This window comes from Monodon monoceros, unplaced genomic scaffold, assembly GCF_005190385.1.
Source record: "Monodon monoceros isolate NGI ecotype Baffin Bay Population unplaced genomic scaffold, NGI_Narwhal_1 Super_Scaffold_14, whole genome shotgun sequence".
Lineage (NCBI taxonomy): Eukaryota > Metazoa > Chordata > Mammalia > Artiodactyla > Monodontidae > Monodon > Monodon monoceros.
In genome coordinates this window covers 28036067-28058867 of record NW_021703770.1, presented here as the reverse complement: position 1 = coordinate 28058867, position 22801 = coordinate 28036067, and the positions used below count along the sequence as shown (strand labels likewise).

General features: G+C 38.4%; 1 protein-coding gene across 10 annotated transcripts in view; it reads left to right on the top strand.

Annotated features, from left to right (window-relative positions):
* Window positions 1–22801, top strand: part of OXR1 (oxidation resistance 1) — a 719190-nt gene that overhangs the window by 613157 nt on the left and 83232 nt on the right. For 2 of the 10 annotated variants that reach the window (XM_029222489.1, XM_029222487.1), the window contains exon 1: window positions 1702–1965. The exons of 7 other annotated variants lie outside the window; for them this stretch is intronic. In XM_029222489.1, coding sequence (XP_029078322.1) covers window positions 1767–1965 — 199 coding nt within the window. In that variant the 5' untranslated portion in view covers window positions 1702–1766. Of the gene's footprint in view, window positions 1–1701; window positions 1966–22801 lie in introns of those variants that run through there. One more of the 10 variants, XM_029222492.1, reaches the window with a different exon arrangement.

The window sequence follows — 22801 nt, the reverse complement described above, 5'->3', positions numbered from 1 at the left end:
GGTTCCTACTAAGGTTAGATGTAAAAGTGCAGATTTAATCAGGTATAAAATACTCAACCACTATTTTGGATATGATTATCACAAACTAATGGCAGATTTGAAGATGTAAAATATATTTTAGAAAAAGGATTTCACTGTAGTTAATCAGGATTAGACTTAAGTCATTGAAATTCAATTTGTAAAGCTTACTGAGCCTCTCTGAGATCTTGGAAGTGGTGCTAAGCTTGGTAATGCTTCCTTCCTTATGAAATGGAAATCGCAGAGAAACTGGGATCCACTTACCACTCTACCAAATGGGTTCCAAGGAGGTACAGAAGGAAGTCTGGAGCAGTGCTTTCCTAAGCAGCACATCTGAACACAGGGATGGTTGCTGAATATGCATATTCCTGGGTCCTTACTCAGAAACACTGTGAAATCACACTCTGGGGGTACAGCCCAGACAGTCTATACATTTAACCAAGTATAAAGGTGATGCTGATGTTAGAATGGTGAAGTTTGTCCAACCTATTAAGAATTTAAGCTGAAAATGGTGATGATGGGAAAAAGATCAGTCAAATAATTTAAAAGGGGGGCGCAGGGCAGAGGATAATCTTTAATGGTTTGGCAAAATGCTTAAGTTCCTCAAAGATGTTTTCTGGACTCCACTGTTTGGTATGATTAGCTCTTCAACTTCCTAGTTCAAACCTTTTCTACAAATGCATTAATAATCTGGTAATTCCAAGAAAGTTTATTTACCGCATGGGAAAAACTAAAACAGCTATGAACAGATGTGAAAGGAAGAGAATAACCAGATCTCACAGGAAACAAAATCGGGTAGTAAATGTCTGTCAAATGTCGTTGCTCCTTCTCTGCTTAAAGGAGGATAAAGTTGCACACTGAAGCCCTAATTACCTTGCCTTACAGGACCAGAGTCATGGAATGTCAAACTCTAACATCAGTTCATAATGCCACGGCGAACTTCGAACGTGACGATTAATGCTTTATTTTACAAAGATGGTCTCATAAGGCTTCCTAGGAAGCATTTTATCTGGGTTGTTTTATGTTAACTACGACTTTAGTTTTACCTTAAAACTAACATTCTCTCCTTCCTCTCACCCACCCCGCCCAACAAAATTTCAAACTGCAAAAGTTTCCTGTGGGTTGTGCCCCTCCCCCTAACACACAGAGACTCACAGAAACTTTTGGACACACAGAAACTTTTGGACACTGCTCTCCTAGGCCCCCAAACTCTCCGCAAATCCAGCGAAGCCTCCCCAGGGCCATCCTTATACCCTTATATGCTTATACCCGGCTCTGCCCTCGAGTCCCGGGGCTCGGCCTCCTCCCATTTCTCCAGCAGTCCCGAAAGTCCGGTCGGGTCGGGACTGGGCGGGGTAGGGCGGGGCAGGCCTGCTCCATTGGAGCCAGGCACGTGGGGGGAAGCGGATAGGTTCGGTTCGGCTTGCTAAAAGGCCGCCGCGTTTCGACGCTGCCTCTGTTCCAGGAAGTATATATCTACTTTACAAGCTAAGTTTGGCCCGAACTGGCGTTTGGAAGCAACAAGAAAAACTTTTCAAAACTTTTGTCCAGCTTCTTTTCCCCCGACGCCTAGTTCCCTGATGGTCCGCCCCGGGGCCAAGTTCCGGACGTCCCCTCCCCTTTTCCCTCCCAGCCTCCGGTGAGGCGTGCGGAGCCACCGCCCCCAGTGTCGGCTTGGACGCGTGGGTGGGCGAGCACAGAGTCTCGGCGGAAACCGTTGGCCTCCTCGGCGCCTGCCCGGCGGCAGCATGGACTACCTGACCACGTTCACGGGGAAGAGCGGGCGCCTTCTGCGAGGCACAGCCAACCGCCTGCGGGGGTTCGGGGGTGGCGGCGTAGCCCGGCAGGTGCGCTTCGAGGATTACCTGAGGGAGCCCGCCCAGGGAGACCCCGGGTGCGGGTCCCCGCCCCACCGGCCCCCGGCGCCGTCCAGCCCGGAGGGACCCGGTGAGCCCAGCCTTCCTTCGTGTCCCGCGCGGCCGACCCGGGCTGAGGGCGGGGGGGAGGCGGAGGTGTGGGCGCTGCGCTGGGGGCGCGGCCCCGCGGGCCGCCGGCGTGAATGGGGTGGGCGGGGGGCGCGGGCCGGGCGTTGGCAGGTGTGCCGGGCCGGGATGGCGGCAGGACCGGGGCGAGGAGCGGAGGGCTCGCTCCGCTCTGGGGACGGAAGACTTGCTCGTGTCTGCGTCGTAGCTCTTTCTGCTCTGCTCTTCCTGCTTTCTTCACCTATGCTCGACTTTCCTTACCCCAACTATTTCAAGGGTAGGATCCCTTCGTTTTTCCCTCCCCGTGAGAGGTGAATATTGAACCAATTGTGACGCTCATGTTTTCCCTCTTAGAAATCATTAAGAACGCTGTGCTTGACTTGGGTTTGGATTGGGTCATTGTTTTTATTTGATATTTGCCAACTGTTAGAATTCACATAAGCACTTAATACGGCTTTGGAAAAGAAAATGTTTAGCGTACACGGGAACCCAGTGGATTTTTGTGTCGTGTATTTTGAAAGGCTGCGTGTTGTCTTGAGGTGGCAGAACCTGGAAACTTTCCTCAGTTATCATTTCTACTGCCTGTTAAGTTTTCTTTTGTCATAGTGGGGTTGTACTGCCTTTTAAAAAATCAGTCATAATGACAGGATATTGATATCTTACGGAATTTTTAAAAGCACTTGCTGAAGCGGTATTTGCATCATGCATATGGTAACTTCTCCAATGTCGTTGGCTTCCCCTGAGTTAATAAGTGGCAGACCTCTCCTAATCGTAGTTTATTCTTGTTACCTGTTTTAATATGCGTTCTGCTGTTATGAGAGTAAATTATGTGAGTATTAGTTTAGAAAATAGAGAAAAGTACAAAGAATATAAAATCCATGACCCACATCCTAACATTCATTTTAAAGCACTGAAACTGTGAGGACATCTATTGATTGTGTGTGTGTGTGTGTGATTTAAGCTTTGAAGAAACTTGAATATTAAAATGTAATTTTATCATGGTCCCTTTTATTAATTTTTCTTCACTTTACATAATATCTTTTCTTCACAATTCTTGTTTATGGAATTAGAAAAATGAAAAAGGGGATACTTGGTTTCTGCTTTGAAGGACATTAATCAGATGCAGAATCCTCTTAAAGGTGGACCAGGGATGAGGACTAGAACTTTAAAGTGTTTGAATAAAGGATTTTTTTTTTTAATGAGACCTCAGTTGATTAATTGAAAACAGTTGAAATGTGACCAGCCTCTAGGTAGATGAAGAACTGAGAAATATGTGGTGTAACTTAACCTGGAAAGGGATATGATGAATAATTTAACAAATTTGCCCAAATATATACATCTGATTCATTGATTCAGAAACATGTATTGAGCACACTGCTATATCAAACACTGTCCTTTAGAGTTACAGCTTCAAAATACTATACAGATTCCTCTTCTGTTGAAGCTGCCTTATGAACTCATGGCACTTTCTTTAATATTCATGGTGCCCCCAAATCTCTTGACACAAGTTAAAAAGGCCTTGTGATGTCAGTTTATGACCAAGGTCAGTGGACAGGTACTTCTAGCATTAACTAGCTGAAAGAATTTGTATAAATTACTTAATCTCTTTGGGTGTATACTTTCTCATTTTAAATGAGGTTGATTGGATGATCTCAAAGGTTCTCAACTCTGGAGCTGTTTTTTCATTTGGAACAGAATTAGTGAACATGATAGATGGTAAAGCTACAAATTAAATAGCATTTGGGGTTAAAAACATTATAAGTCTATAAAGTTATGCCTACAGAGTTCTGAAGGTAGTTCAAAAGATGAATGCCCCAGCAATAACTTGATTACCCCCTCCCACTCTTAGAATAAGTATAGCTTCCTCAGTTGACTCCTTTGAGAGGCAACATGTATACATACAGGTAAAAAATAAATGGTTCTTCATTAATTTCTAGGCAGCCTTTGCTTAAAATGAGAAATCTTTTCTTGGCAGCTGCCTACCAGATAGGTTTTGGGTATAGGGTTTTTCTTTACATTTGTGTCCTTTGGAATGAGTATTTGTTAGTCTGTTTAAAGGATTTCTTCTACTCTTTCTGCTTGTGACTACCTTTATTTTAGATTTTTATAACAGCTGCTTAAGTTCCCTGTTATTTGTCACCCTTCCTTCAGTTCTTTAAAATGTCCTGTGTGTTGTAGCAGTATATCTTGTGCAGTCACTTCTACACTTGTAGATCGGCTACACTCCAGGACTCCATTTGTTGTTTGTGATCTTACCCCTCACCATTTCATGTTCAGTAAAGGTGCTGATAAAATAGTTTTACCATTGACAGTTTAAGGATGGACCAGATAAAACTTTGGTCGTATGTTTCTGATTTTAACTCTTTGTGTAAACAAACTGCTTACCTGACAGTGTTAACTGATGCCTTCACTCCTCTCCAAGGTGGCTGCTTTTGCTTTTACCAGTTTTCAGTGTTTGCTGATTCCAACATTATAGTCCCCTCAGGAAAATCTAATTGGGACTTAGACACATTAAGGAGCTTATCACACCATTGCTCTAGTTAATAACAATTACAAAGAAGACACACTATGACACAATTTTTGCTCCTGCTTAAAGAGTAAATTATGTTCTGATTCAAAAAATTTTTTAGACCTTAAGTATAGATCAGGTTTGGAGGCATCACCATAAACCTGTATTGGGTAACCTTTAAAAGTAGTCAGTTACTAGATCACATGGTAATAAGTAAAAAAAATTTAACATATTTAGAGTTTCAACTTAATTGTAGCATAGTTTTTATCATAAACTTCCCTGTTATGTCAACTCTGTTCTCCCACTTGGTGACAGTATACTTTAAATACATCTCACTCCTATTTGAAGTTTCTTTTCATTTACTTTTACCAATTAAAACAGTACCTTTTGGGGAAATGACAAGAATAAGAGTGGCTAAGAACATTTTCTATGGAGCAGGCACTAGCAGATACTTTTATTTAATCCTAATAAAAACTCTGTGAGATAGGTACTATTATTATCCCATTTTCCTGACAAAGAATCTGGGCCAGGCAAAGAAATAAGGGATATAGAATCCATTTCAGAGTTATCTTCCTATTTCTAAGAGTTATGTCAGACAGGAAAAAATGTGAGAAGAATGCAAAATTCTATCATGTGTGATGTTAAAGTTAAAACAAGTTAAATTAGGTAAAGGATAGGATGGATAGTCACTGAAATTTATTTAGAATCAGAAGGATATTAAAATGAGATGAAAACGTAAAATCCAAGGAAGGTGTAAGAAAACTTAGATATATTTTAGGTTGGAAATTGCAGATGCAGATTGTCAGGAAGAGTTAGATAATAGTTTATCTTGAACCCAGAGAAGACCAAGTACCTGTATAGGATTTGGAGTACCAGTTGTTACTATTAAAAAAACAACTCATGGTGCTGGTCACTCATGGAAGAGGATAACCCTAGATGTCAGCAGTCTTAGTCTCATTTCCTAAGGTGAGGGGGAGAAGAATCTCTTCTTGATAAACAACCTCAGTCTGCTCTGATGGTAACTCCAACTATGTTTGAGGTCTTAATATTGTTTCCTTTGTCCATTGGCTCTCAAGCATGAAGTAGATTTGCCCATTTTAGAATTGCTGCTCACCTCACAGAATGGCTGAACTCAAGGCTTTTACATTATCTGTGTTTTAGGACAAAACTGTCTCTGAGTAGTTGAGGCTACAATAAAGCAATGAGTCTCAGACTTTAATGTGCCTCAGAATCACCCAAAGGCTTGTTAAAACAATAAATGCTGGAGAGGGTGTGGAGAAAAGGGAACACTCTTGCACTGCTGGTGGGAATGTGAATTGGTTCAGACACTATGGAGAACAGTATGGAGGTTCCTTAAAAAACTACAAATAGAACTACCATATGACCCAGCAATCCCACTACTGGGCATATACCCTGAGAAAACCAAAATTCAAAAAGAGTCATGTACCAAAATGTTCATTGCAGCTCTATTTACAATAGCCCGGAGATGGAAGCAACCTAAGTGCCCATCATCGGATGAATGGATAAAGAAGATGTGGCACATATATATACAATGGAATATTACTCAGCCATAAAAAGAAACGAAATTGAGCTATTTGTAATGAGGTGGATAGACCTAGAGTCTGTCCTACAGAGTGAAGTAAGTCAGAAAGAGAAAGACAAATACCGTATGCTAACACATATATATGGAATTTAAGAAAAAAAAATGTCATGAAGAACCTAGGGGTAAGACAGGAATAAAGACACAGACCTACTAGAGAATGGACTTGAGGATATGGGGAGGGGGAAGGGTGAGCTGTGACAGGGCAAGAGAGAGTCATGGACATATACACACTAACAAACCTAAGGTAGATAGGTAGTGGGAAGCAGCTGCATGGCACAGGGATATAGGCTCCGTGCTTTGTGACCGCCTGGAGGGGTGGGATAAGGAGGGTGGGAGGGAGGGAGACGCAAGAGGGAAGAGATATGGGAACATATGTATATGTATAAAAAAAAAAAAGTTGGACCCCTCCTCTAGAGTTTCTGATGAGCCAGGACCCATTATTTGCATTTCTAACAACTTCTAAAGTAATGCCAATGCTGCTGATCTGGGGACCACACGTTGAGAATCACTGCTTTCTTTAGTGGGTAAGTCTTTTACCCTTGTTAAGGTTAGAAGTAAATATGGAAATGATGAAATTTGTTAAATGCTTAGTATTTTTGTATTAAGTTTAGGAATAATCAGTGTATTTGGTCTTTAAAATATTTGTTATATTTCAGAGAATTAGGCCTATTAGAGTGCATACAAATTAGTCTAAGAATCTAATTGAAGATGAATACTTATGTAATTGTTTTTTGAGTGATTTTAAGTTAAAAGGTGCAAGTATTTGGCTTAATTTTGAAACTATTGGAATGTTTAAGAGAACTTAACATTCATTATATTTAAAACTTTATTGTAATGTATTTACTAGAGTTAAGTTTTTAGAAAGGTTTTCTTGTTAGAGGCAATTAAAGTGTTTACGATAGTAGATGTATAAATACAATTTAGTATATATATGTGAGAGAATTTAATTACTCGTTTGTATTTAAGGATATTTAGTTTGTTTTCTGTTTGAGTTGATCAACTATCAAAAGCACCTTAGAAAGTGTGTTATATTTACTAGTTTTATAAATAGAATACACTTACAGTTGAAGGCTTAAAGGAAAACTAGATTTTTATATTTGTACTTCAATAAATCAAACATTAGTTAAAAAGTAAAGTAACTGCAAATAGTTTTTTTCTGTGTTTATAAAGACTCCCTAATGGCCATCAGCAAACTTACATTAAGAGACACTTGATACATTTTTTTGAATGAATGAATATTAGTACAAAAAAGGGGCATGTTTTAAGACCAAATTAATGTATTAGAGAAAGGCCAAAAATTAGCCTTTGTTTTCTAGCAATCAGTGAAAAAGGGAAATGTGATCAGACATAAATCACAGTGTCACTAAAATAAAGATAAACCCGTTGCTTAGGGGGGTAAGAAAAACGCAACTTTTCCTGATAGAATAAAGAGAAAAAATTCTCATGGAATTCTAATATAGCAAAAAGTGTCCTTATCAGATATCTTTATAGTAAATACAGATTCTAATTTCAAAAAGCTATTTTTTTTAACACCGTTCTTTAATGTAGTTCAGTGGTGAGACAACAAAATGCAAGGTAGTAAAAACAGTTCTACACAGGACAAAAACAATTAACCCAAATATGCAGTTATCTGATGGTTTGTCTTAACTGAGGGGTAGGTGCTAGATTATAAACTTTGGTAAAACTAATGCATGCTAACTATGAAGAAGTCATACATAACAAATATTAAAGCTTAAAAGCCACCTCCAATCCAACTATATAGTGATGTCATTAATGTTAGGGTAGGCATTATTGTTAAGATCTGTTTTATGAATATATACGTATAAAATGATGGATAGATGGTTAGAGGGAAAGAGTGACTGAAAGATATTTGTTTGCCTTAAGGAAGTATTTCTTAAATGGTGTGTCTAAAGTTAAGCAGAATCTGCAAAAATATTAAGAGATTGGTATTATTGTGACATTCTTCTTTCAGTTTTAGGTGGGGTTTCTTTAACTCTTTGAGGTAACATGAGCAGTGTCATCTCCCATATTTCGTCTCCCCACCTCCTGATATTCATTACATCATATTTACAATTCTCATACTTACATAGCGCTGTCATACTTACACCAGTCACAAATAGTTTTTCCACTACATAATTGTTCAGTGCTCCCTGCTACTCCTTTGATCATTCCTAGAGTTTTTATTTTGATAATTTCGTATAATTTCATTCTTGTGGCATTGAATAATGTTTCAGTAAAGAGGTCTTAAGCAAGCTACACTGTTTTCTTTTTCTTCTAGTAGGTGATTTGCTTCTTATGCATGAATTCCTGAAGAACTTTTATTTTCCAAGCATTTTAATTTAATCAGGAGCAGAAACAGGAATGACTAGATGTGTGTGCACAGGTATGTGTATGTGTAATAGCCTTTTAGAGAGTAGTCACTATATGGAACAGCCCTGGTCTTGAGATAGAAGGAAAAAAGACCTTAGAAGTTTAATGTTGGGTCTTAACACTTCTACCTGAAAGACTCATGGTTTCTGTTCACGTTTCCTTGGGAAAAACAAGTCACATAGCCAAGTCTGACATCAGTGGGATGGTACAGTGTATTTTATATTCCTCCCCAGGGAGGAATATAGAGTATTTAGTAACTGTAAGGTGGTCTATCACAATGACTACCTTAGAAAACAATTCGTTTGACAGAGATTTGAAGACGCTAGTGTTACTGTCACGGGTAGGGAGTTGTATAAAGAAGCCTGTTTCTTCTGTCAGTTATTCAGTCTGCAAGTTTAATCCTTTCAAAAGCTCTACTAACAGTCCTTCTCAAATTTATTGTGGATGCAACGGTGAATCAGTTCTGGAGTGAAACGCGAGATCCTGCCGCCACAGTAAGCTCCCAGGTGATGCCAATGCTGCTGGTCCTTGGAACACAATTTTAAATAGCAAGGCTCTATAGCACTCTGTATCATGGATCTTTTCACTTAGAAGTGAGCCACACACAACACAAAAATTCCTTGGCTGGGTAGAGGAAAGGAGCATTAAAGGGGAACAAAAAACAGGTTAGAGACCAAGGAGTGTGAGATGTTACCAAATGAAAGGAAAGGTGAGCATTGATAAGGAATTAGTTGGGTGCTTCATAAAGTTCAAATAAAATAAAATTGAAAAAGACTATCAAATTTGCCCTTTAGTTTATTCTCCTTTGCAGGTTTAGGGAACTGGGAAGACAGAAGACATTGCAGTACATTGTGGAATCAGTAGGAGGTGATGGAGTAAAGACAGTGAAAGTAGACTCTTATTTCCAAAAATTCGACTATGAAAAGAAGCAGAAACATAGGCTGATATCTAGAGGAGGATGGTTACAAAGTTCAAGAAAAATTGAGGGATATTTTTAAAAGTTTATTTCTGTTTTGACTATGGATAAGCAGTCAATAGCAAGTGAAAGGTTGAAAGTACAGGCATTTTTTCCTGTACTACTTCACTATAGATGGGATCAGTTAATTAGAAAAACAGTAATCAGCATATTTTTTTAGTTTAGAAGATGCTTTTCAAAGTTTAAAATCTATATTATTGAGTTTGAAAATATTGACTCCCAGCTCAATATTTTTATTTTTATTTTATTTTATTTTTTTAACATCTTTATTGGAGTATAATTGCTTTACAATGGTGTGTTAGTTTCTGCTTTATAACACAGTGAATCAGCTATACATATGCATACATCCCCATACCTCCTCCATCTTGTGTCTCCCTCCCACCCTCCCTATTCCATCCCCCTAGGTGGTCACAAAGCACCGACTTGATCACCCTGTGCTATGCGGCTGCTTCCCACTACCTATCTATTTTACATTTGGTATTATATATAAGTCCATGTCACTCTCTTACTTCATCCCAGCTTACCTTTCCCCCTCCCCATGTTCTCAACTCCATTCTCTACCTCTGCGTCTTTATTCTTGTCCTGCTCCTAGGTTCTTCAGAACCATTTAAAAATTTTTTTTAGATTCATATATATGTATTAGCATACGGTATTTGTTTCTCTCTTTCTGACTGACTTCACTCTGTATGACAGACTCTAGGTCCATCCACTTCACTACAAATAACTCAGTTTTGTTTCTTTTTATGGCTGAGTAATAGTCCATTGCATATATGCGCCACATCTTCTTTATCCATTCATCTGTCGATGGACACTTAGGTTGCTTCCATGTCCTGGCTATTGTAAATAGAGCTGCAGTGAGCATTGTGGTACATGACTCTTTATGAATTATGGTTTTCTCAGGGTATATGCCCAGTACTGGGATTGCTGGGTATTATGGTAGTTCTATTTTTAATTTTTTAAGGAACCTCCATACTGTTCTCCATAGTGACTGTATCAATTTACATTCCCACCAGCAGTGCAAGAGGGTTGCCTTTTCTCCACACTCTCTCCAGCATTTATTGTTTCTGGATTTCTTGATGATGGCCATTCTGACTGGTGTGAGGCGATACCTCATTGTGGTTTTGCTTTGCATTTCTCTAATGATTAGTGATGTTGAGTATCCTTTCATGTGTTTGTTGGCAATCTGTATATCTTCTTTGGAGAAATGTCTGTTTAGGTCTACTGCCCATTTTTGGATTGGGTTGTTTGTTTTTTTGATATTGAGTTGCATGAGCTGCTTGTACATTTTGGAGATTAATCCTCTGTCAGTTGCTTCATTTGCAAATATTTTCTCCCATTCTGAGGGCCGTCTTTTCGTCTCGTTTATGGTTTTCTTTGTGGTGCAAAAGCTTTTAAGTTTCATTAGGTCCCATTTGTTTATTTGTGTTTCTATTTCCATTTCTCTAGGAGGTGGGTCAAAAAGGATCTTGCTGTGATTTATGTCATAAAGTGTTCTGCCTATGTTTTCCTCTGTGAGTTTTATAGTGTCTGGCCTTACATGTAGATGTTTAATCCATTCTGAGTTTATTTTTGTGTATGGTGTTAGGGAGTGTTCTAATTTCATTCTTTTACATGTAGCTGTCCAGTTTTCCCAGCACCACTTATTGAAGAGGCTGTCTTTTCTCCATTATATATTCTTGCCCCCTTTATCAAAAATAAGGTGACCATGTGTGTGTGTTGGGCTTATCTCTGGGGTTTCTGTCGTGTTCCGTTGATATATATTTCTGTTTTTGTGCCAGTAACATACTGTCTTGATTACTGTAGCTTTGTAGTATACTCTGAACTCCGGGAGCCTGGTTCCTCCAGCTCTGTTTTTCTTTCTCAAGATTGCTTTGGCTATTCGGGGTCTTTTGTGTTTCCATACAAACTGTGAAATATTTTGTTCTAGTTCTGTGAAAAATGCCATTGGTAGTTTGATAGGAATTGAATTGAATCTGTATATTGCTTTGGGTACTATAGTCATTTTCACAATGTGGATTCTTCCAATCCAAGAACATGGTATATCTCTCCATCTGTTTGTATCATCTTTAATTTCTTTCATCAGTGTCTTATAGTTTTCTGCATACAGGTCTTTTATCTCTTTAGGTAGGTTTATTCCTAGGTATTTTATTCTTTTTGTTGCAGTGGTAAATGGGAGTGTTTCCTTAATTTCTGTTTCAGATTTTTCATCGTTAGTGTATAGGAATGCAAGAGATTTCTGTGCATTCATTTTGAATCCTGCTCCTTTAGCAAATTCATTGATTAGCTCTAGAGTTTTCTGGTAGAGTCTTTAGGATTCTTTATGTATAGTGTCATGTCATCTGCAAACAGTGACAGCTTTACATCTTCTTTTCCAAGTTGGATTCCTTTTATTTCTTTTTCTTCTCTGATTGCTGTGGCTAAAACTTCCAAAACTGTGTTGAATAAGAGTGGTGAGAGTGGGCAGCCTTGTCTTGTTCCTGATCTTAGTGAAAATGATTTCAGTTTTTCAGCATTGAGAATGATGTTGGCTGTGGGTTTATCATATATGGCCTTTATTATGTTGAGGTAAGCTACCTCTATGCCTACTTTCTGGAGGGTTTTTATCATAAATGGGTGTTGAATTTTGTCAGAAGTTTTTTCTGCATCTGTTGAGATGGTCATATGGTTTTTATCCTTCAATTTGTTAATATGGTGTATTACATTGATTGAATTGCGAATACTGAGGAATCCTTGCATTCCTGGGATAAACCCCACTTGATCATGGTGTATGATCCTTTTAATGTGCTGTTGGATTCTGTTTCCTAGTATTTTGTTGAGGATTTTTGCATGTATATTCATCAGTGATATTGGTCTGTAATTTTCGTTTTTTTGTAGTACCTTTGTCTGGTTTTGGTATCAGGGTGATGGTGGCCTCGTAGAATGAGTTTGGGAGTGTTCCTCCCTCTGCTATATTTTGGAAGAGTTTGAGAAGGATAGGTGTTAGCTCTTCTCTAAATGTTTGATAGAACTCACCTGTGAAGCCATCTGGTTCTGGGCTTTTGTTTGTTGGAAGATTTTTAATCTCATTCTCAATTTCAGTGCTTGTGATTGGTCTGTTTATGTTTTCTATTCCTTCCTGGTTCAGTCTTGGAAGGTTATACCTTTCTAAGAATTTGTCCATTTCTTCCAGGTTGTCCATTTTATTGGCATAGAGTTGCTTGTAGTAATCTCTCATAATCCTTTGTGTTTCTGCAGTGTCAGTTGTTACTTCTCCTTTTTGATTTCTAATTCTATTGATTCGAGTCTTCTCCCTTTTTTTCTTGATGAGTCTGACTAAAGGTTTATCAATTTTGTTTATCTTGTCAAAGAACCAGCTTTTAGTTTTATTGATTTTTGCTATTGTTTCCGTCATTTCTTTTTCATTTATTTCTGATCTGATCTTTATAATTTCTTTCCTTCTGCTAACTTTGGAAGGTTTTTTGTTCTTCTTTCTCTAATTGCTTTAGGTGTAAGGTTAGGTTGTTTATGTGAGATTTTTCTTGTTTCTTGACATAGGATTGTATTGCTATAGACTTCCCTCTTAGAGCTTTTGCTGCATCACGTAGGTTTTGGGTCATGGTGTTTTCATTGTCATTTGTTTCTAGGTATTTTTTGATTTCCTCTTTGATTTCTTCAGTGACCTCTTGGTTATTAAGTAATGTATTGTATAGCCTCCATGTGTTCGTATTTTTCACAGATTTTTTTTCCTGTAATTGACATCTAGTCTCATAGCTGTGGCCGGAAAAGATACTTGATATGATTTCTGTTTTCTTAAATTTACCAAGGCTTGATTTCTGACCCGGGATGTGATCTGTCCTGGAGAATGTTCCATGAGCACTTGAGCCGAAAGTGTATTCTGTTGATTTTGGGTGGAATGTCCTTTATCAGTTAAGTTCCATCTTATTTAATGTATCATTTAAAGCTTGTGCTTCCTTATTTATTTTCATTTTGGATGATGTGTCCATTGGTGAAAGTGGGGTGTTAAAAGTGCCTTACTATGATTGTGTTACTGTCGATTTCCCCTTTAATGGCTGTTAGTATTTGCCTTATGTATTGAGGTGCTCCTATATTGGGTGCATAAATATTTACAATTGTTATATCTTCCTCTTGGATTGATCCCTTGATCATTATGTAGTGTCCTTCTTTGTCTCATGTCATAGTCTTTGTTTTAAAGTCTATTTTGTCTGATATGAGAATTGCTACTCCAGCTTTCTTTTGATTTCCATTTGCATGGAATATCTTTTTCCATCCCCCTCACTTTCAGTCTGTATGTGTCCCTAGGTCTGAAGTGGGTCTCTTGTAGACAGTATATATATGGGTCTTGTTTTTATATCTGTTCAGCCAGTCTATGTCTTTTGGTTGGAGCATTTAATCCATTTACATTTAAGGTAGTTATCGATATGTATGTTCCTATTACCATTTTGTTAATTGTTTTGGGTTTGTTATTGTAGGTCTTTTCCTTCTCTTGTGTTTCCTGCCGAGAGAAGTTGCTTTAGCATTTGTTGTAAAACTGGTTTGGTGGTGTTGAATTTTCTTAGCTTTTGCTTGTCTGTAAAGGTTTTAATTTCTCCATCGAATCTGAATGAGATCCTGGCTGGGTAGAGTAGTCTTGGTTGTAGGTTTTTTCCTTTCATCACTTTAAATATGTCCTGCCACTCCCTTCTGGCTTGCAGAGTTTCTCCTGAAAGATCAGCTGTTAACCTTATGGGGATTCCCTTGTATGTTATTTGTTGTTTTTCCTTTGTTGCTTCTAATATTTGTTCTTTGTATTTAATTTTTGATAGTTTGATTAGTATGTGTCTTGGTGTGTTTCTCCTTGGATTTATCCTGTACGGGACTCTCTGTGCTTCCTGGACTTGATTGACTCTTTCCTTTCCTATGTTAGGGAAGTTTTCCCTATAATCTCTTCAAATATTTTCTCAGTCCCTTTCTCTCTTCTTCTTCTGGGACCCCTATAATTCGAATGTTGGTGTGTTTAATGTTGTCCCAGAGGTGTCTGAGACTGTGCTCAATGCTTTTTAATTCTTTTTTGTTTATTCTGTTCTGCAGTAGTTATTTCCATTATTTTATCTTCCAGTTCACTTTTCCGTTCTTCTGCCTCAGTTATTCTGCTATTGATTCCTTCTAGAGAATTTTTAATTTCATTTATTGTGTGGTTCATCATTGTTTGTTTGCTCTTTAGTTCTTCTAAGTAGTTGTTCAGCGTGTCTTGTATTTTCTCCATTCTATTTCCAAGATTTTGGATCATCTTTACTACCCTTATGCTTAATTCTTTTTCAGGTAGACTGCCTATTTCCTCTTCATTTGTTTGGTCTGGTGGGTTTTTACCTTGCTCCTTCATCTGCTGTGTGTTTCTCCGTCTTCTCATTTTGATTAACTTACTGTGTTTGGGGTCTCCTTTTTGCAGCCTGCAAGTTCATAGTTCCCGTTATTTTTGGTGTCTGCCCCCAGTGGGTAAGGTTGGTTCAGTAGGTTGTGTAGGCTTCCTGCTGGATGGGACTGGTGCCAGTGTTCAGGTGGATGAGGCTGCATCTTGTCTTTCTGGTCGGCAGGCCCGCGTCTGGTGGTGTGTTTTGGGGTGTCTGCGAAAATACGATTTTAGGCAGCCTCTCTTCTAATGGGTGGAGTTGTGTTCCTGTCTTGCTAGTTGTTTGGCGTAGGGTGTCCAGCACTGTAGCTTGCTGGTCGTTGAGTGGAGCTGGGTCTTCACGTTGAGATGGAGATCTCTGGGAGAGCTTTCACCATTTGATATTACGTGGAGCCGGGAGGTGTCTGGTGGACCAATGTCCTGAACTCAGCTCTCCCACCTCAGAGGCACAGGCCTGACACCCAGCCAGAGCACCAAGACCCTATCAGCCGCATGGCTCAGAAGAAAAAGGGGGGGAGAGAGAGAGAAAAAAAATAACATGGAAGAAAGAGAAAAGAAAAAGTTATTCGAATAAAAAATATAAAATAATTATTAAAAATAAAAAATTAAAATGTAATAAAGAAAAAAAAAGAAAGAAGAGAGCAACCAAACTAAAAAACAAATCCACCAATAATAACAAGAGCTAAAAACTATACTAAAAAACCCCCCAAAAAACGGACAGACAGAACCCTGGGACAAATGATAAAAGCAAAGCTATACAGACAGAATCACACAAAGAAGCATACACGTACACAGTCACAAAAAGAGAAAAAGGAAAAAAATATATATATATCGTTGCTCCCAAAGTCCACCGCCTCAATTTTGGGATGATTCATTGTCTATTCAGGTATTCCACAGATGCAGGGTACATCAAGTTGATTGTGGAGATTTAATCCGGTGCTCCTGAGGCTGCTAGGAGAGATTTCCCTTTCTCTTCTTTGTTCGCACAGCTCCCAGGGTTCAGCTTTGGATTTGCCCCGCCTCTGCGTGTAGGTCGCCTGAGGGCGTCTGTTCTTCGCTCAGACCGCACGGGGTTAAAGGAGCGGCTGATGCGGGGGCTCTGGCTCACTCAGGCGGGGGGGGGAGGGAGGGGTACGGATGCAGGGCAGGACGTTGCAGCAGCCTGAGGCGCTGTGTGTTCTCCTGGGGAAGTTGTCCCTGGATCACGGGACCCTGGCAGTGGCGGGCTGCACAGGCTCCCAGGAGGGGAGGTGTGGACAGTGACCTGTGCTCGCACACAGGCTTCTTGGTGGCGGCAGCAGCAGCCTTAGCGTCTCATGCTCGTCTCTGGTGTCCACACTGATAGCCGTGGCTCCTGCCCATCTCTGGAGCTCGTTTAGGTGGTGCTCTGAATCCCCTCTCCTTGTGCACCCCGAAACAATGGTCTCTTGCCTCTTAGGCAGGTCCAGACTTTTTCCCAGACTCCCTCCCAGCTAGCTGTGGCACACTAGCCCCCTTCAGGCTGTGTTCACGCAGCCATCCCCAGTCCTTTCCCTGGGCTACTACCGAAGCCAGAGCCTCAGCTCCCAGCCCCCTCCTGCCCCAGCAGGTGAGCAGACAAGCCTCTTGGGCTGGTGAGTGCTGGTTGTCACCGACCCTTTGTGCGTTAATCTCTTTGTTTTGCCCTCTGCACCCCTGTTGCTGTGCTCTCCTCCGTGGCTCCGAAGCTTCTTCCCCCCGCCACCCCCCCCATCTCTGCCAGTGAAGGGGCTTCCTAGTGTGTGGAAACATTTCCTCCTTCACAGCTCCCTCCCCGAGGTGCAGGTCCTGTCCCTGTTCTTTTATCTCTGTTTTTTCTCTTTTTTTTTCCCTACCCAGGTACGTGGGGAGTTTCTTTCCTTTGGGAAGTCTGAGGTCTTCTGCCAGCGTTCAGTAGGTGTTCTGTAGGAGTTGTTCCACATGTAGGTGTATTTCTGATGTATTTGTGCGGAGGAAGGTGATCACCACGTCTTACTCTTCCGCCATCTTGAAGGTCTATGTCAGTATTTTTAAATCATCAAACTTTTTATCAGTAGCTACTACCAAAATTACAGGTGTTTTTTCATATTTTAAACCTCATACAGTTTTCATTGTTGGTTTTCAGCCTTGCTTCTTCCAGTTTGCCTTTCCCATTCTATTACCAACATGATTTTTAATTTAAAGTCTGATACTGCTTTCTCAGTTCTCTACTTAAAAATCTTTTGGGACTTCTCCGTCTGGTTATAGCAAGCTAGGTAATTCAGATTGTCCTGCTGAGAACAATTTAAAAAGCTGGGCCAGTCATTAAAAAGTCTACAAATAACAAATCCTGGAAAGGATGTGGAGAAAAGGGAACTCTCCTATGCTGTTGGTGGGAATGTAAATTGGTGCAGCCACTGTGGAAAACAGTATGAAGTTTCCTTAGTAAACTGAAAATAGAGTTGTCGTATGATCCAGCAATCTGACTCCTGGGCATATATCTGGTGAAAACTCTAGTTTTGAAAGATACATGCAACCCAATGTTCACAGCAGCACTGTTTACAATAGCCAAGACATGGAAGCAACCTAAATGCCTATCGACAGATGAATGGATAAAGATGTGGTATATATGCCCAATAAAATACTACTCAGCCATAAAAAAGAATGAAATAATGGCATTTGCAGCAACTTGGATGGACCTAGAGATTATGATACTAAGTGAACTAAAGTCAGAAAGAGAAAGACAAATACCATATGATATTGCCTATATGTGGGATCTAAAATATACAAATGAACTTATATACAAAACAGAGGCAGACTCATAGGCTTAGAAAACAAATGTATGGTTACCAAAGGGTAAGGGAGGTGGGGGAGGGACAAAGTAGGAGTTTGGGATTAGCAGGCATAAACTACTATATATAAAATAGATAAACAAGGTCCTACTGTATAGCACAGGAACTATATTCAATATCCTGTAATAAACCACAATGGAAAAGAATATGAAAATGAATATGTATATATATGTATAACTAAATCACTTTCCTGTATATCAGAAACTAACACAATATTGTAAATCAACTATACTTCAATTATAAATAAATAAATAGCTGAGTGAAAACAAAGCACATTTTATTGAGGGTATTAGAATGCTAACTGATATGACTAGATTAGGATCTGAGTGCTGACAGAGGCCCAAGGAGGAGCAGCTCCAATTTGGGATTGCTTTTTTTCCCCTGGGGGTTGTGTTGATTCCAGAAGCAGCAGCTGAGAGATTAAGAGGTGCTTTTGGTAGCCTGTTGGGTATAAGGAGACAGGGACAGAGTATAAGACCCACCACAGGAGAGGGGTGAACTCCTCTCACTTAGGACCCCAAAATGCTGTATCTTAGGATACAGAAAAACTGAAGTGGCTAGGCTCTCATAGGATGGTAGCTCAGCTTTAAATTATCATTCCTGTAACTGCATTAATAAGATCTGGTATTGCTAGTGTCCTCAAGTATTTGGCAGAAGCAAACATCTTTTCTGGAGAAATACAGCTTTCTTTGTGTCAAATTCTGTCTATAGACCATTTTTCAAATTTAGTATCTGGTATATAAAATATAATTAGGCACCTGACAAGATAGCAGAAAAAAACAAGAAAATAGAAACAGATCCACAGGAACTCTGTATCTTGTAGTTATCAGATTTAAAATAGCTGTGTTGAGAATTTTGAGCTAATTAAGAGTTTTGTAGGGGTACAAACTATAAAAAAGAAAAATGGATATTCTAGAATTGAAAAATGTAATCCAGTTTTTTAGATTAATGTAATCTAAAGGTCTTAATTAGGATCTTTGTGGATGAAGTTAACAGCAAATTAGCCATCACAGAAGAGAGAATTAGTGAATTGAAAGATAGGTCAGAAGAAAATATCCAGAATAAAGAGAGAGGGACAAAAAAAAGGAAAATAAAGGAGGGGGTAAGCTTAATACAAAATATAATTAGAAGTTCCTGGGACTTCCCTGGTGGCACAGTGGTTAAGAATCTGCCTGCCAATGCAGGGGACATGGGTGCAATTCCTGTCCGGGAAGATCCCACATGCCACGGAGCAACTAAGCCCGTGCGCCACAACTACTGAGCCTCTGCTCTAGAGCCCATGAGCCACAACTACTGAGCCCACGCATCACAATTGCTGAGCCTGCACGCCACAACTACTGAAGCCCGCGAGCCCTAGAGCCCATGCACCACAACTACTGAGCTCATGCGCCGCAATTACTGAAGCCCGGTTGCTCTAGGGCCCGCATGCTGCAGGTACTGAGCCTACGTGTCACTCCGCAACAAGAGAAGCCACCTCAATGAGAAGCCTGCGCACCACAGCGGAGAGTAGCCCCTGGTTGCCACAACTGAAGAAAGCCCATGCCCAGCAATGAAGACCCAACATAGCCAAAAAAGAAAAAAAAAAGATTTAATTAGAAGTTATAATGTGTGTATATTTGAGTCCCCCAAATGAAAGAAGGGGGGCAAAAGTATTATTTAATGAGAGAATGGCTGAAAACTCCAAGGCTGATGAAATACTTTAATTCACAGATTCAAGCATCCGTATAGGCCCCTAATGGAATCAATACAAATCTCACTAAAGATGAAAAATCTTAAAAGCAATCAGAACAAGTAGTCAATGATGTAGTGATAAGATTGACAGTTGATTTCTCAACAGAAACAGTGGAAACTAAACGGCAGGGGAAAATACCTACCAGCTTAGAATCCATCCCCTGTGAAATTACCCAGAGCTGCAATTAAAATGGTAAATATGAGGGCAAAACTAAATGAATGTTGACTATCTAGAAAAATAATAATGTCTCACAGTGTTTTTAAATACACATACATGTAATTAAAGTATGTACTAACAATTGCATATAAGTCTTGGTAAAGGCACATAGTTTTTAACATCCTTACATTATCCAGAAAGATGATAAAAGTGCTAATTAATATTAGATAGTGAAAACTAGTAATTTAGGCTGTAATCTATGGGATGACCACTAACATAATAGTTAAAGAGTATGTCAAACTTTAAGGCAAAAAATATTGTAAGAAAAGTTTCAATATACTGGGAAGATGTAATCTAAAACAATTAGTAGGTGTTCAGTTCTTAATTTGTATGAACCTAATATCACGGTCTCAAAATATAGTAAGCAAAGTAAGGAGACTTAGGAGGACCTGAATAACCCACAATCATAGTGGGAGATTTTAACAGTCTCTATCAGTAATTTAAAGAATAAGCATGCAGAAGCAAACCAATATGGATGTAGAAGATTTGAACAACACAATCAGCAAACTTAATCTCATGGATGTGGAGATAGGAGTGTGTGTATGTATGCATATCCACACATACGCACAAACACACATATAACACTACCCTACAGTACAGAATACACATTCTTTTCAAGCATGTATGGAGCATTTACTAAATTTATATGTGATTATAAAGCAAGTTTCAACGAATTTTATAGGTTTTAACTATTTAAGAGTATTTTCTTTCACCACAGTACAATTAAGCTAGAACTCAGTAACCAAAAGATAAAAATTTTAAATTGTCATAGATTGGCAAATTAAACAATATTCTCTAAATAGCAAAAGAAGAAATAGGGTAAAAGCCATAAAATATTTTGGATGGAATTATTAAAATACAATGTATCAAAACTTGTAGGATGCAGTCTAGATGGGAATTTCTTGTTTTAGATTACATATATTAAGATTTTGCTTCTGGTAATGATGGAGTAAAATCTAACTCCCTGCTCTTTCCAATATACCAGATAATTATATCTCAGGGAAAGTCATATATATTCATTTATTTATCAGATATTTATTGAACACCTACCATATGTCATACTTACTACTGTATTAGGTGCTTGGTATATAGCATTCTCAGCCTCAGCAGTGTTGACATTTTGTGACATTGTTCTTTTTGGGGGGACTGTTGTGTGCATTGTTTAGCACACAATGTTTAGCAGTATCCACAGCCTATACCCATTAGATGCCAGTAATACTCCTTCATTTTGATAACTAAAATTGTGCCTTGGTTTTCTCAGTTGTAAAATGGGGATAATAATGATACCTACTTTATAAGGTTGATGAATTAGGTAAGACAATAAGTAAATATAAAGTCCTTAGAACAGTGCCTGGAATATGCTAGGCACTTGGTAAATGTTAACTATTATTTTGATTGTCAAATATCTATGCATTTCTAAACTGTAATAATTTTTGTAAAGAAGAAAAATAGGACCTCTCCTTTCCATACTCCCAATCTAGATTCATGTTTGCTGGCAACTGTCTTTAAAAGGGTATTATAAAGTTACCATGTAAGAGAGGGTATTATAAAGTTACCAAGTAAGAGACTGGACTAGGTAACAACTGTGATCACTTTCAACTCTCAGTTATTGTGATTATATTTTCATATTGATAGAAAAGAATGATCAGTGTATTTCGTTGTACTCTGGTACTTATATTTGTGAATACATGTTTTAATATTGGTTATTAAAATAATTTTAGAACTATTTTTATAATATTATTACAATATATTTTACAATTTTAAATTATTAAAGTGAATACTTTCAATTTGTTTGAAACTCTAAACTGCAGAAAACTGGTATATTAGTTTTTTTGCTCTGAACTGCACTCCATGGCGAACTTTTGAAAATGGTAGTGCAGTTGCAAACTTAATTGTGATTAAATGTTTAATGAACTCCTTAACGGATTGAAAAACTACTGTTAGACAAATAAGTGTAGACTAACGTTTACTCCTGAAATCAATTAAGAAGGGATATATATTAGTAGTTAAAAGTAATCTGTAATTGTATTTTGCATTGCTTTTAAATTGCAAAATGAGGAAAGTGTTTTTGGCTCCTGCTGTTTATGAAATAGCAGAAATAAATTTAAAAAATTTATTTAAAAATAGTTTTAATGTTTTATCACAAAAATCAAATTCACATATATGCTGTTCATTGGAGAAAATATTAGAATATAGTGATAAGCAAAAATATTGTCTTTCACTAAGAATTGTACCATTTTGCATTCTCACCATACCTTTAGAAAAATGCTTCTTTTTCTACAGCCAGACTGTATATATATATTTTTTTCCTTTGTCCACTTTTCTTAAAAAAAAAAAATGGCTATAAGAATTGTGGCAGTTCTAGGTACAGTTCAAGTTGTAGCTTCAAAACATTAGTTCATTCAAATGTGATGCTTGCCTTTGTCAGGCTCTTTGTTAGGTACTGAGAGGTCGTGAACAAAGCAAGCACGGTGTTTTATAGGTTACAGTTTAGTGGGAGAGATTTAAAAAGAAACTTTAAACTGTGCTAGATGCTGTGAAGGAGACAAAGATGCTCTGTGACTAATAACAGAGATCTGGCTTAGCCTGGGTGATCAGGAAGGTTTTAGGACAGCCTTTTTAAGTATTGCAGAGCTAACTGACTTCTTTCGGATTCAGACTTGATTGTTAATATTATTTTTGTTACTGTTAATGCTTCATTAGAACCATTCACCCAACTGAGCTAATTAGATACATATAAGCAAACTCTGGTATGGTCAAAATGTCAGTTAAGATTGGATAGGTGGAGAGCAATGAAGTAGATATTTTCTAGATTCTTTAGGCTTAGGTAGAACTAATTTTTCTTTGAAAATTACTGTTTTAATCTTATAAAAAATGAGTGTGAGTATAGCATTTTGCTATGTTTACTGTCTTACTCAGTTTTGAGTTTTTTATTAGTGTTTTAGAGATTGATTTTTTTTTTAGAGATTTTATTTAAAATTGTTTAGATAGGAGTGGTATTTTATCAGTTCAGTGCAATCTTTGTTACATGACGTATAGATGAGAAGATTAACAGTGCAAAATTTAAACTAAAACAGATACCATAAACTTGGTGGTAATGATGTGTTCAAGTGAAATGTCTTGATAAGCAAGTGAAAAATAGTTGGCACTCTATCTGAAATGAAGTGCATAAAAGTATGTT